At 39.3% G+C, this 13,276-nt stretch overlaps 1 protein-coding gene across 2 annotated transcripts in view; it reads right to left on the bottom strand.

Moving 5' to 3' along the window:
- zbtb10 (zinc finger and BTB domain containing 10) overlaps positions 1–13,276 on the bottom strand; it is a 79,920-nt gene continuing 66,644 nt past the window's right edge. For both annotated transcript variants that reach the window (XM_028817583.2, XM_028817585.2), the window contains one exon: positions 1–6,723. In XM_028817583.2, the coding sequence (XP_028673416.2) occupies positions 6,406–6,723 (318 nt within the window). In that variant the 3' untranslated portion in view covers positions 1–6,405. The remainder of the gene's footprint in view (positions 6,724–13,276) is intronic.

The raw sequence follows: 13,276 nt of genomic DNA, 5'->3' as shown, positions 1-13,276 counted from the left end.
TTAGCAATATCAAAGTTTATTGTGTTTTTTTCAATGTATTATACAGAACAGTAGTATTACAACTTAAAACAGAAACAAGGAGGCGGGATTTCTAAAATCCCAGAATTAGGAGGAGTAACCCAACTCAAGTCGCGTTTTTCAGAAGACTACAACCCAGTTGCATTACTGTACATGACAGCATTGTCACCCAAAAATACGTTTCTACTGTTTAAAAAAATACAGCTGGAAAATCCACTACATGTGTGTAGTGTCAAGGGAAATTTTTTTTTTTTTTTTAAATCATTTTACTGCATATAGTTGAAACAAGAAATATTTAATAATTTATCTGATATACACAAATCAAGAGAGATGGAATAAAGCATTGGTGTAGACAAAGGAAAAAAAACAAAAAAACAAAAAACAAACCCACCCTACTCCCCCAAAACCCAAACATACAAGAAGAAGAAGAAGAAGAAGGACGACGACGTCAGGGTGGTGGGGTCTTTGTATGTGTGTGCATACTGACAGAGACGGACATTATTAGCGTGTAGATATACAGACACATACAAATCCTCCCACGACATTTGGGTAAATAAAATTAACACAAAGATTTAGATTTTTTTTTTTTCCTCTATACAGATTAAATTACACATTCACATACAATAAAGGGAGAATCTTACAATTATTGTAGCACTTCAATAAATTCACTGCATTCAAACAAAAACTGGTGCCCCACAAACATTACACAACGTTATAAAATATGTGCTTGATTTAACAAAAAAAATGAAATAATAAAGCTGAAAACTTAACACAAAACTAACAATAAAATGCTAAACACGTATGCACCTAGTGTAAAATTAGAATGTTTTCAGAATTAAAACATTAAAAATTGGATTTACACAACTATAATCAACAAGTTGGGGGTCTACACACTAGCATTGACCTGCCTGGTCCACACAAGTCAGACTACAGGAGAGCAGATCACGGCCGACAACACAAAGCGGCCAGCGTGTCAGTCCTCTGAGGGATTCGTCTCCACGTTTGTTTGTTTGAATTTCAGGATTCGAGATCAGTCACTTCAGGCCTAAAATCAGGTATATGATATATATATATAAACTTATTTTAAGTTATTTTTCAGGTGTATTGCAATTGTTGATTTTATTGTCTAAGGATTACAAAGTTCTTAACATTAAAATAAGATTCCTCAAATGTGCCATCTAACTATTTGCACTTGTATCCACACTGCTGCATTTTCCTTAAACACGAATCGACTACGATTAACAGTAACGAAGAGCAGAATATAAAAATGTAAACAAAAATCGGTAAAGAAGTTTGAAATTGGAGTTTCTCGTCCATTCCGGTCCACAAGGACTGGTGTATTAGTGAGGGTCTGAACTTTGAACCGTCGGATCTGCGCGTTTAGCATAAACTGAACACGTTCCGCTAGTGATTCTCCGATTGGTCAGCTGCTAACCTAAAATCGGCCAATTATCCCCATGTGTGACGTAGTGTTCGGTAAAGTAACCGATTTGAAAGACTGTGCCTGCTCTTCTAAGTTTTATAATAATTTAGGTACGATCTGCATGTACTATTTATCTGTCGGAAACTTCTAGTAGACATAAAGCGGACAATCAAACTTCAGGAATATTGGCTTTTATATGAAAGAAAGTGGAATAAACCGAGGAGTCATCGGCAACCTGGTAGTTGGGTCTCCGTCCGAAACGAGCGAGAGACTCCTTGAATGTGTTAAGACCTTTGTGTTTTATCCCGTAATTGTCCGAGTGAGGACGGAAAGTGAGCTTGTGTTTACTACAGTGGCCAACATTTTTAATTAGAAAAAGAATAAAGGAGAATTTCTCCTTGTTGCTTAGCAAACCGCAGGCCTGTTAACATAACGGCCACATTTCTGTATTTTTGGGGGCAAACTTGTGGAGCACGTTAGTCTTGTATCTCCTTAATAAACATAACATTTTATTAGAACTTATAATTATGACAAGCATTTTATTTATTATGACATGTTTTATGGATCAAAATTTGGTGTACATTAGTTTAAGAAAAAAATAAAATCCCAGTAAAAGATTCTAGCATATTTTGTGGTCACTTAGTAGGCCTTGTTCAAGTGGTCTGCAAGTGAACTGCGACAATACCACTTAATGTACAACATAAGGTTCTGCCTGGCTGGATATGCAGGAGTTTAGTGTAAAAATAAATAAAATACAACAAATCGGTATCTTCCAATTCTAGTAAAATGAAACTGGTGATCAACAAATCGGCCCTTCAAAAAATCCTGATCGGAGCATCCCTAAGTTTACATTCCACAACGTGACAGGCCACCCGCTGTTTACAGGCCAATCGTGTGTGTGTGTGTGTGTGTGTGTGTGTGTGTGGCACTGCGCCAATGCAGAATCGCTTCACGCATGTCCACGTTTTGTTGTCCGTTGACACAAACAGGACAACAAAATCTGGAGGCACACTCGAAAGGACAACTGACGAAAGTTATTGTCACACCGATCTTCACAGTTATGCGAAGTATAAAGGGGCCTTTAGCCTTTCCTCAGCTGGGGAAGTTTAAACAAAATGTCTCAAAACTACAGGCAGTCTAATGGCAACTAACTAAACATTGATTCTTTTCGATATTAAAGCAGGACAAATGTAAATGCAAAATACGACAGTTCAAGGGCTACTGCTCTGTGACATAGAAGAGAGGAAAGACGGCATGGCTTTTATCATTAGGATTAACACGAAAATTGATATCTCACTTTCTAATAAAAAATTGCAATAAACATAAAAGATTATTCAGCGACAATGCACATGTGTGCAGTTTCAGGAATGTTTCAAAGCATCGTCCTGTCTTTTAATACATCAACCCGAATGAGACACAGCGGAAAGTGAAGGACACTGGCGTGGCGGCTGGGAGATCTCGTACATTTGGTTTGAATTTTAGGGGTTCACGTGCAAAGTCGTGAAATGACACTTCGTTAAAGATCATTAATCATAACGGTCATCACATTTGATTACTTGCCTTTTGAAAAAGTATGAAATCACTAGACGAGACGAGATCCATGAACCTTCATTGTTCAACATGTACACTCACAGGGGTTTGAGAATTCCTGACAATGATTGGTTAAAAAAAAAAAAAAAAACACCCTAAACACATACAAGTAAACAGTTTATAAGGGCTTAACAAATTTAAAATCAATTAAAATAAATAGAAACAAACAAAACCAACATGTGAACAGCATTAATTACAGTTACAAGCATGTCAAGTCCTACCCTGGAATAGATTTTGTCCATCCAAAATACAATATGAAGTAGTAAAGAATTGCTCCACAGTGATCAGCAAATGGTACAGTATAAAAAGGTAGAATCCGCATAACTAGGGTTAGCCACTGCAAGAAACAAAATAAACAAAAAAAAAACAAAACAAAACAAAACAAAAGCAGGCACCACCACATAACACAAGAAAATAAATAAAGCTATAAACATTGCAAAAACATCCATCCATTCATTTATTTTTTGAACCTGCTGTAATTCAGTACAGGGTTATGGTCAGCCACAGCAGGCCATTTTGGGATTATATATTAGCACGCGAAAAGCCACACAGAAATATTAAATAGCATTTAAAAATCAAGTGCAAGAGTGACATATTACTCAATTAGACAAAGATTTAAAAAAATGTAAATCAAAACGGGAATTACATTAATTTGGTACAGCTGCAACACCAAAATAATAATAATAATAAAAAAAAAAAAACAAACGTTAAGAATATTACAAATCTGTACAGAAACCATCCCCTGACAGTTAAAAAGATTTGAACAGAAATGTGCAACAATTCAGGAGGAACACACATTGGAATAATCAAACAAGCAGATGGTTATGAGGCAGAGGTGCAGGTCCCCAGTGGACAAAGAGCAGGGCAGAGTGGGAAAAACGCAAAAATATCCGGCAGACGGCACACAGCAATTGTCGTGGACTTGCACCATGAAGCTTCTCAGCTCGAAGGACATGTGATGTGGTAGCTGCTGGTGGCTCAGAAGTGATCATGAAGAGCGCGCTAAAGGAGTAACTCCATTAGCCAGCCACGCAGAGACAGTCTCTGTACACAGCACGCAGCGAGTCTCCACTACACTCCACCCATTGGAGTCCAAACCTGAACAGAGATGCTTCATGGTGCGAGTTCACAGCAATACAGCTCCGACATTTTCTTGTGCTCTGCCAATTTTGATTGTTTTTTTTAAATCTAATATAAATGGAAGAAAGCATTGCAAATGTTTTTGAATATGGTTTAATGAAAGGTGATATTATCTGGTTAAACACTAACACTTTTTTTAAAGACCAAAAGAGAACCAAGACTAAGAGATTGAAAGGAGGAAGTTGCTCAGACCATCTGTTTGAACTCTGGGCGTCACAAACATGTTGTGTTCACATGCTAATCAGGCAGACTGGCAATATAAGTCGGAAACTCCATGTCAACACCGTACAAACTCGGAGAATTCTGAGAAAGCGAAGCTACCCAAATTCTCAGAGTTCTGATGGAGCTCTGACCTCCCACTTTAGCCCATTGTATAAAATAAAAAATATAACCCAGTCAGTCAGAAATGCAATTTTTGTAGTTGAATTGCATTTGCAGTGAAGCGATACTTGTTTAACAAGTTTAGTTTACCATATTCAAAAAATAATTTGTTAATTTGTTACTTAGCTTGGAAGAAAAAAAAACCCTTGTGTTTGTCTGAATAGTTCAACCGAAAATTCACGTGAACACACAGAACGTCACAAATCAGAGCTCCAAATAGTCCCAATAGCATGTGAATGCAGCAACATTCCAACTCTCACGTGAAATTCAATTACTTGCAGACATTTGACTAAACACATTTTAACAGCCCTTCAGGTGGTCATTGCGACGACAGACTGAATGACATTTGAGGGAGCCCTGCAGATATGCCTACTAAGAACCCACACAAGCAGCACTAACAGAGTTTTTGCTACAGTGATTCAGTTGGACATTTCACAACAATTACCTTTGTGCTCTTTGGTGCCTTGCAGTGACAGAACAACTCCTACCTCATTTCTATTGTATTTAGGATGATGCCCTGAAATTCGCTACTTCAGCCAGATGTGTCAATATTAAAGTTAGATCTATAAGGAACTAAACCAGTGACAATAAAACGTCATCTGCCAATTACGGAATAATTACGTTTGTCAAATATTTAGACTCGATCATGAATTTAAAAAGTTGAAATGTTAAGCACATAAATGTGTTTCTCTTTTGCCGCAGGTCTCCTGTATTAAAGTCCTGCTGCATCACATATTCATTTCGAAAGGGAGAACTCTAAAAGGACATTCTTTATTTTAATAGATTAACTCCACATGGCACAGGTTCAACCGTCTATATAAATATAACAAACAAATCAAAGAACTGTAAAGCTATAGACACATTTTGGGTAAAGATTAATGCATAATAATTTATATTAAAAGATGCTCATGTCTTTAAAATATAAATAGACCAGAATATATCCATCTATAAATGCACATTTTCTACTATAGTCTTCCAGTTATTTAATCAGTTGTGATCAATCTAATTTTGGTCTGATAAAAGGGAGATTTAACAAATTCTTGATTTGACCTTTAAGGATTATTTAAAGGATCTTTGCAACAATAAAACAGAGGTCATAGCGGGGTATCTTGTAACTGATTACTTGGCTTGAAAAAAAAAAAAAAAATTTGCCGAAAAAGAAACAAATATTCTGCTCTATGGGCTGGGAGCTTTTCGTGTCCGACTAAGTACAAGTCGAAACATCTGAATAGCCAAGGAAACTGAGTGAATAACTGGAAAAAGATAAATCTTACAATACTCCTTTTTTAAAGAAATATATATATATGTGCCCACCCCCCAAAAATGGAAAATGTCCCATGAGCTATATGGGTGCTATTAACCATAGAAGCAGTGGTGCTGTGACTCGCAGCAATTTTTATTTTTTTGTATATTATGTTTAACTGTGGCAGGTAACAGTGGAATTTTTTTTCCTTTTAGAAGAAAACAAAGATAACAAACATAAAACATTAAAGAAAAAAATTATATTGTTTAATAAGACCATTATATCAGTATTTCATAAATTAAATAAAACAAAATTTCTTTTTAAGATGATTGGCATATTATGAATTAAAACGCTGTACAGACCCAAATTGAAAAATTACATCACTAAAATCTTGATTTAAGAAAATCGCTCCTCCCTCTCTCGCTCAATCGCTCGCTCACATGACTACGGGCCCATTGTTCCAGTGTCCAAAACCTAATTCTGTACATCTACCGTAGAGGCCCTTTGTTCAGAGGTCGACCTCCCACTTTATCTTCCAAAATTTGCCTGGTACATTAAACACAATTATTGATAGCACTTTGGAGTTTTGATTGTTTGGGTCACTCGCTAGCTAGTCGTCATCTAAAGTGACACACATGTCACTGGCATCGGCCTCCTCCCAGTTCGACTGTTCGTTTTCATTCTGCTCTTCATTTTCATCCCCAAGCTCCTCTTCCACTTCGGCCCCTTCGTTTTCCTCATAGTCCTCTTCCCTGGAGTACTCAATGTCCTGCATTTGATCCAAACCTTCCTGTGAGCCTTGATGGGAGTCTGCGCAGTCTACACATACACCGTAACGACGAGAACCATGTCGAATTCCCACACTAGCAGCTAGCATGAAGATTTTCTTGCAGACCATACACTTGTATTTCTTGTCCTTCTTGTGCACCTTTGGAGACGCAGAAAAAAAAAAAAAATCATTATCCACCTAAACAAGTACCAATTAAGATTTTGATTAGATTTTTATTTTACTTTTTCAATTTGGGCACTCATCTCAATGCCTAATATTAAAGGAATCCATTACTAAAAATCCATTAAAAAACACACTTTGGTATTTATTAATACTAGTACCATTGCCAAAACTATGAATTAGAGTTAATACTTCACGGCCTTCATTTATATAATCTTGGAGAGTTGGTGGCGCACTCCCGTGAAGTTCATTTGTGTGATGTGACTTGCCCAGTGTCTCGCTCCAACTCATTCAAGGCTTGTCACAATAAAAATCAGATTTGATCGCAGAACACACAAACTCACACACTGGCCACACTGCATCATAAAAATTTTAGATTCCACAAATCAATCTACACAAACGGCACTCCGGTGGCACGGGGAAGGAAATCTCTGTATGGAGGGGGAACATGCAAAGCCCAAAAGGACAACATCTGGGCCAGGATTTGACCAGAGACTGCAAGGTAACACTGCTAATCACCAAGCAAGTCACTCAGTCATGAAATGCAGCAGTTATCTTTACAAATGTATGAATTAAGCCGATGTCACATTACACAGTTTCTAATCCGAGGGGAGGTTAAGCTTGACGACAGATCTCATGCCTTGACATCAGCAGAAATTAGACAAAGTCGGAGAACTTTGCTGAACTCTGAGAAATGCACTGAAGGAGGAACTAAACAGAGTGTGCGTGGATTACAAGGCAGCAATGGTCTTTTAGGCATCTCTGATGGCTTGGGAAATGTCTGACAACTATGCTGGGCTGACTGTGTCCAAATATGTGATCAGAGCTGTGAGGCAGCAAGGCTAACCACTGTGCCTCAAACAACAAAAGATGATAAATAAAATAGAAACTGCCACAAACTAACAATCAGTAAAAGTATAGATAATAATAATAAGAAATAACACATTTACCGTATATACCTCCTTTCGCATGCTCAAGGCGCTTATTTAAACAGCAGGGTATATGTAATATTGGACACAATTATTACTACATAGGACAATAAACAGATAAATACAGGAAAAACAAAGCATTAAATGGAATAAAAGTGTAAAACACTAAATTCAATACTAAAAGAAAAGCCTGAACAAATAACACCATTTATGACATAACACACACACACATTACACCCCGAGAATCGGGACAGAGAGGTAAAGTGAAAGGGCAGCAGAATGTCAGGTTGAGTGAAAAGCCTTCCAGAACAGAGGAGTTTTAAGTTGTTCTTTAAAGGAATGAATTGAGTCGGCACATCTTAATTTCGGGAGGTCATTCCAAAGTCTGGGCGCTATACAGCTGAAGGTCCGGTCACCCACAGACTGCAGGATACTGGGGGACACAACAAGATTGCCAGAATCAGAGGACCTTCATGGACGAACAGTAACATAGCGATGGGGAAGGTCACTTATATAGTCCGGTATGAGGCCATTTAAATCTTTTGTAGGTTTAGAATAGAATTTTCTATTCAATTCTGTAAGACACAGGAAGCCAGTGAAGGCAAAGCAGGATGGCTGTGATTTGATCGCTTTTGCTGGTCTCTGCAAGGACTCTTGCAACAGAGTTTTGAATCCGCTGGAGCTGTGATACGAGATTAGAAGCATCACCTGCCAGTAGATACTTACAATAATCTGTAGCAGACCTCGAAGTGCATCGCTCCGTGTTTTGTACCTGCGTTTTGTTCTTAATTCGTGTAAAAAAGTTTCTTTTTGTTTTCTTTTACTAGTTTGCAAGTAGTTATTTCTATAAAATGGTTTATAATATTTGCAAAAGTTTCCTACTTTTGATCGTCATTGCCTTTGGAATCCAACGGGACACTAACACACTACCTGCGCAGGAAATCCCAGGTGTGTGACCGGCGCTGTTCTTCTACAGCCGAGATGCGCTGCGATCAATGAGACCAGCTACCAGTTACTCCCCGTGTACTACTAATATACTGAACGAATTAAAATCTTAGAAACCCGGAAAAAGAGGTGGACTATGAGTACATCGGAGATGGAGAAGTTTTAAAACACCTTTGCTAACTATCATCATGAGCAATGCACAGTCCTTGCGAAATAAACTGGATGAGCTGAGAGCATCTACGCAATACCTCCATGAGTACCGTGAAAGCTGTCTGATGTGCTTTATGGAGACCTGATTTAAGAATACAGCAGTTGAAGTAGATGGATTTGTTGGTGTACATCAAGACAGAAATCCGGCTTCTGGTAAGCAGATGGGTGGTGGGGCCTGCCGTTACATTAACAAAAGGTGGTGCAGGAATATCACTGTAAAAGAGCGCATCTGCACGCCGAATATCTAACTACTCACTGTCAGACTTCGCCTATACTATCTACCACGGGAGTTTAATCAATCATTTGTGACAGTCGTTTACATTCCGCCGCATGCTGATGTGGGAGCTGCAGATGAAACGATTCTTGAAACTGCTCATAAACTAGAAACCAAATCACCTGGTTCTTTTAAACTTGTGATGGGTGATTTTAATGTATGCAATCTGGAGTCAGTATTACCAAATTATAATCGGTATGTGAATATTAATACTAGAGGGGACAAAACTCTGGACAAGTGCTATGGAAACTGGTGCCTACATATCGCATCACAGAGCAACTCTGGGTGCGTCTGACCACGTCGTCATTCATCTACTCCTGAAGTACAAACAGAAATCGAAAAAAGAAAAAACAGCCACACGAACAACACAAAACTGGTGCAAGGACAATGAAGAGAAACTGCAGGAATGCTTCTCCAGTACAAATTGGGATGTGTTGATATCCTCGCAGTCACTGAATGAGGCCACTTACACTGTCAGTGAATATATCTGTGAGTCTATGATCATTAAAGGAAAAAACTGTCAAGGTGTACCCAAACAGTAAGCCATGGATCACTAAAGAGGTTAAAGTATTACTATTGGAAAAGGAACATGCACATCAAGAAAATAAGATAAAAGATAGGCGAATTTTACAGCAAAGGATTAACAGGTTCTTCTTCTTTCGGCTGCTTCCATTAGGGGTTGCCACAGCGGATCATCTTCTTCCATATCTTTCTGTTCTCGTCATCTTGCTCTGTTACACCCACCACCTGCATGTCCTCTCTCACCACATCCATAAACCTTCTCTTAGGCCTTCTTCTTTTCCTCTCACCTGGCAGCTCTATCCTTAGCATCCTTATCCCAATATACCCAGAATCTCTCCTCTGCACATGTCCAAACCAACGAAATCTCGCCTCTCTGACTGTCTCCCAATCGTCCAACTTGAGCTGACCCTCTAATGTCCTCATTTCTAATCCTGTCCATGTTCGTCACACCCAGTGCAAATCTTCACATTTTTAACTCTGCCCTCCTCCAGCTCTGTCTCCGGTTTTCTGGTCAGTGCCACCGTCTCCAACCCATATAACATAGCTAGTCTCACTACCGTCCTGTAGACCTTCTCTTTCACACTTGCTGGTCACAAATCACTCCTGACACTTCTCCACCCATTCCACCCTGCCTGCACTCTTTTTCACTTCTCTTCCACAATCCCTGTTACTCTGTACTGTTGATCCCAAGTATTTAAACTCATCCACCTTCACCAACTCTACTCCCTCATACTCACCATTCCACTGACCTCCCTCTCATTTACACACATGTATTCTGTCTTGGTGGTCCTACTGACCTTCATTCCTCTCCTCTCTAGAGCATATCTCCACCTCTCCAGGGTCTTCTCAACCTGCACCCAACTATCCGCAAACAAGTTATCACCAATATACTAACAGCCCAATTGTGCATCACTCAATCAGAATATGGAACCAATGTTTTATCTGTGGCACCTCTGCACTTGAACCACCTCTTCCCACCCTTAAAACACGGACGCAGTTTTTAATCCCTGGAAAACATCTGGGATTAAATCACTTAGAGATCTGCACATAGACGTTTTTGCATCCTACGAACAATTACACTCCAAATTTAACTTATCAGCAACACATTTCTTTCACTACCTTCATTTTCGAAACATTGTTAAACAGAACCTGTCCGATTTTCCTCACCTCCCACCTACCTCTGCCAGAAAAAAATATTGCTCAGTCTCAATGGACTCAGACAGCATTTCTGTAATATATAAAACTATTTTACAGTCCCTCCCTTTCAAAGATCCCAGAGTACAGTGGGAAATATATTTCAGTAAAGAAGTGGAAGGTAGCAATGCACAGAATTCACTCGAGCTCCATATGTGCAAAGCAAAGAATTATTCAACTTAAAATTATATATCGTGCACATCTCTCTCATTTAAAATTGTCCAAAATGTTTCCAGGGCAAGACACCAACCTGCAAATGCTGTAATCAAGCTGCGGCCTCACTGGGTCACATGTTCTGGGCCTGCACCAAATTAACATCATTTTGGACCAAAGTCTTTAAACGCCTTTCTGACAGCCTTGGTGTCACAATCCCTCCTAATCCACTAACAGCGGTGTTTGGTGGGCTCTGTGATGGGCTTAAAGTGGAGAAGGACAAACACACTGCAATGGCCTTTACTTCACTATTGACACATAGAATAGGAGAGTTAGGATTCTCCCAGTTGAGCAAGATAAGGCTAAGTCAGTGGGTAACTGATGTTTTATATTATTTGAAACTGGAAAAAAATAAATTCTCACTTAAAATGATCTGTGCAGAACTTTTTCAAAACCTGGCAGGTTCTAATCAATAACATTTCAGAATAAGCTTTTAAATTGAGAAAGCAGGTTCTCTCCCCTCTTTTACTCCATTTATCTTTATTCATTTATTATTATCTATGTATTTGTCTTTACTAGCATAAAGTTTTACACTGCTGGCCTACCTCTCTCTCTCTCAGGGGTGGAGGATGATTTTTTTTTTTTGTAAAACTTGAGTTGTGTTTATGGAATGTTATTTGATTTTAATAAATTCAATAAAGTTAAAAGAAAGAAAAAAAAAAAACATTTTCTAACCCACTTAGTCTGGAACAAGGTCACAGGGGGTGCTGGAGCCTATACCAGCTAGCACAGGGCAACAGTCCATCGCAGGTCTAACATACAAACCCACCCAAACCACACACTAAGGCCAATTTAGTATCACTGATTCACCTAATCCGCATGTCTTTGGACTGTGGGAGGAAATGCATGCAAACACAGTGGAGAACATGCAAACTCCATGCAAGGAGGACTCGGTACACAAACCCAGCCTCCTTACCACCACTGCATCACCATACTGGCCGCCTATATATATATATATATATATTTTAGGAGGCCCAGACCCCTCATAGACCCAGTGATCATCAAAGGTGACTGTGTGCAGATGGTGCAGACCTATAAATACCTGGGAGTGCAGCTGGATGATAAATTAGACTGGACTGCCACTACTGATGCGCTGTGCAAGAAAGGACAGAGCCGGTTATACTACCTTAGAAGGCTGGCGTCCTTCAACATCTGCAATAAGATGCTGCAGATGTTCTATCAGACAGTTGTGGCGAGCGCCCTCTTCTACGCAGTGGTGTGCTGGGGAGGCAGCATTAAGAGGAAAGACGCCTCACGTCTGGACAAACTGGTGAGGAAGGCAGGCTCTATTGTTGGCATGGAGCTGGACAGTTTAACATCTGTGGCAGAGCGAAGGGCGCTCAGCAGGCTCCTATCAATTATGGAGAATCCACTGCATCCACTAAATAATGTCATCTCCAGACAGAAGAGCAGCTTCAGCGACAGACTGCTGTCACTGTCCTGCTCCACTGACAGATTGAGGAGATCGTTTCTCCCCTAAACTATGCGACTCTTTAATTCCACCCAGAGGGGTAAACGTTAACATTCAACATTATACAAAGTTATTGTCTGTTTTTCACCTGCATTGTTATCATTCTTTAATTTAATATTATTTATTGTATCAGTATGCTGCTGCTGAAGAATGTGAATTTCCCATTGGGATTAATAAAGTATCTATCTATCTATCTATCTATCTATCTATAATGTTCACCACTAATATGCAAACCACTTAACTCTTTGAGGGCTGAATATTTTGTCCAAAAAACTGTTTCTGAAAAGCAATGGTTTCACACAGAAATCAACACAAAACATCTGTCGCTGCATGCTGTGGCTGCCAGTTTGCCAAGAATATGTGTCAGGCTTGCTGCCAGGCTGTCTTTGCGTGGCTGGGACAAAGTCTCAGTGCATTGCAATCTGGTTTCTACCTCTTATCATTGTTAAGTGTCAGTCTTCCCTAGCGAACAATGTCAGTACAACGATTAGCTGGGGACCAATCAGCTGAAGCTGGAACCTCACATTCGTTTTCAATCACTTGTATCAAAATCTGATTCCGACAAGTCATAGTCCAGTTCAGAGATGATAGGCAAAACGTCGTCCACAGAGTGTTTTGCTTTATGCATTCGCTTTGACATCTCACCAGATGTCAGTGCCATTTTTGCCATTGTTTGTGCCTTGCTGCTCACAAGAGTGCAGGAAATCTTGGTCAAACCAATGAATCTAACTTTCCTTCTAGCAATGAGAGTCCAACTAAAAGATAACAGTTGGT

The sequence above is a fragment of the Erpetoichthys calabaricus genome, chromosome 13 (genome assembly GCF_900747795.2).
Source record: "Erpetoichthys calabaricus chromosome 13, fErpCal1.3, whole genome shotgun sequence".
NCBI classification, from domain to species: Eukaryota; Metazoa; Chordata; class Cladistia; order Polypteriformes; family Polypteridae; genus Erpetoichthys; species Erpetoichthys calabaricus.
The sequence above is the reverse complement of the archived record's forward strand: the minus strand, read 5'-3'. Positions and strand labels throughout refer to the sequence as shown.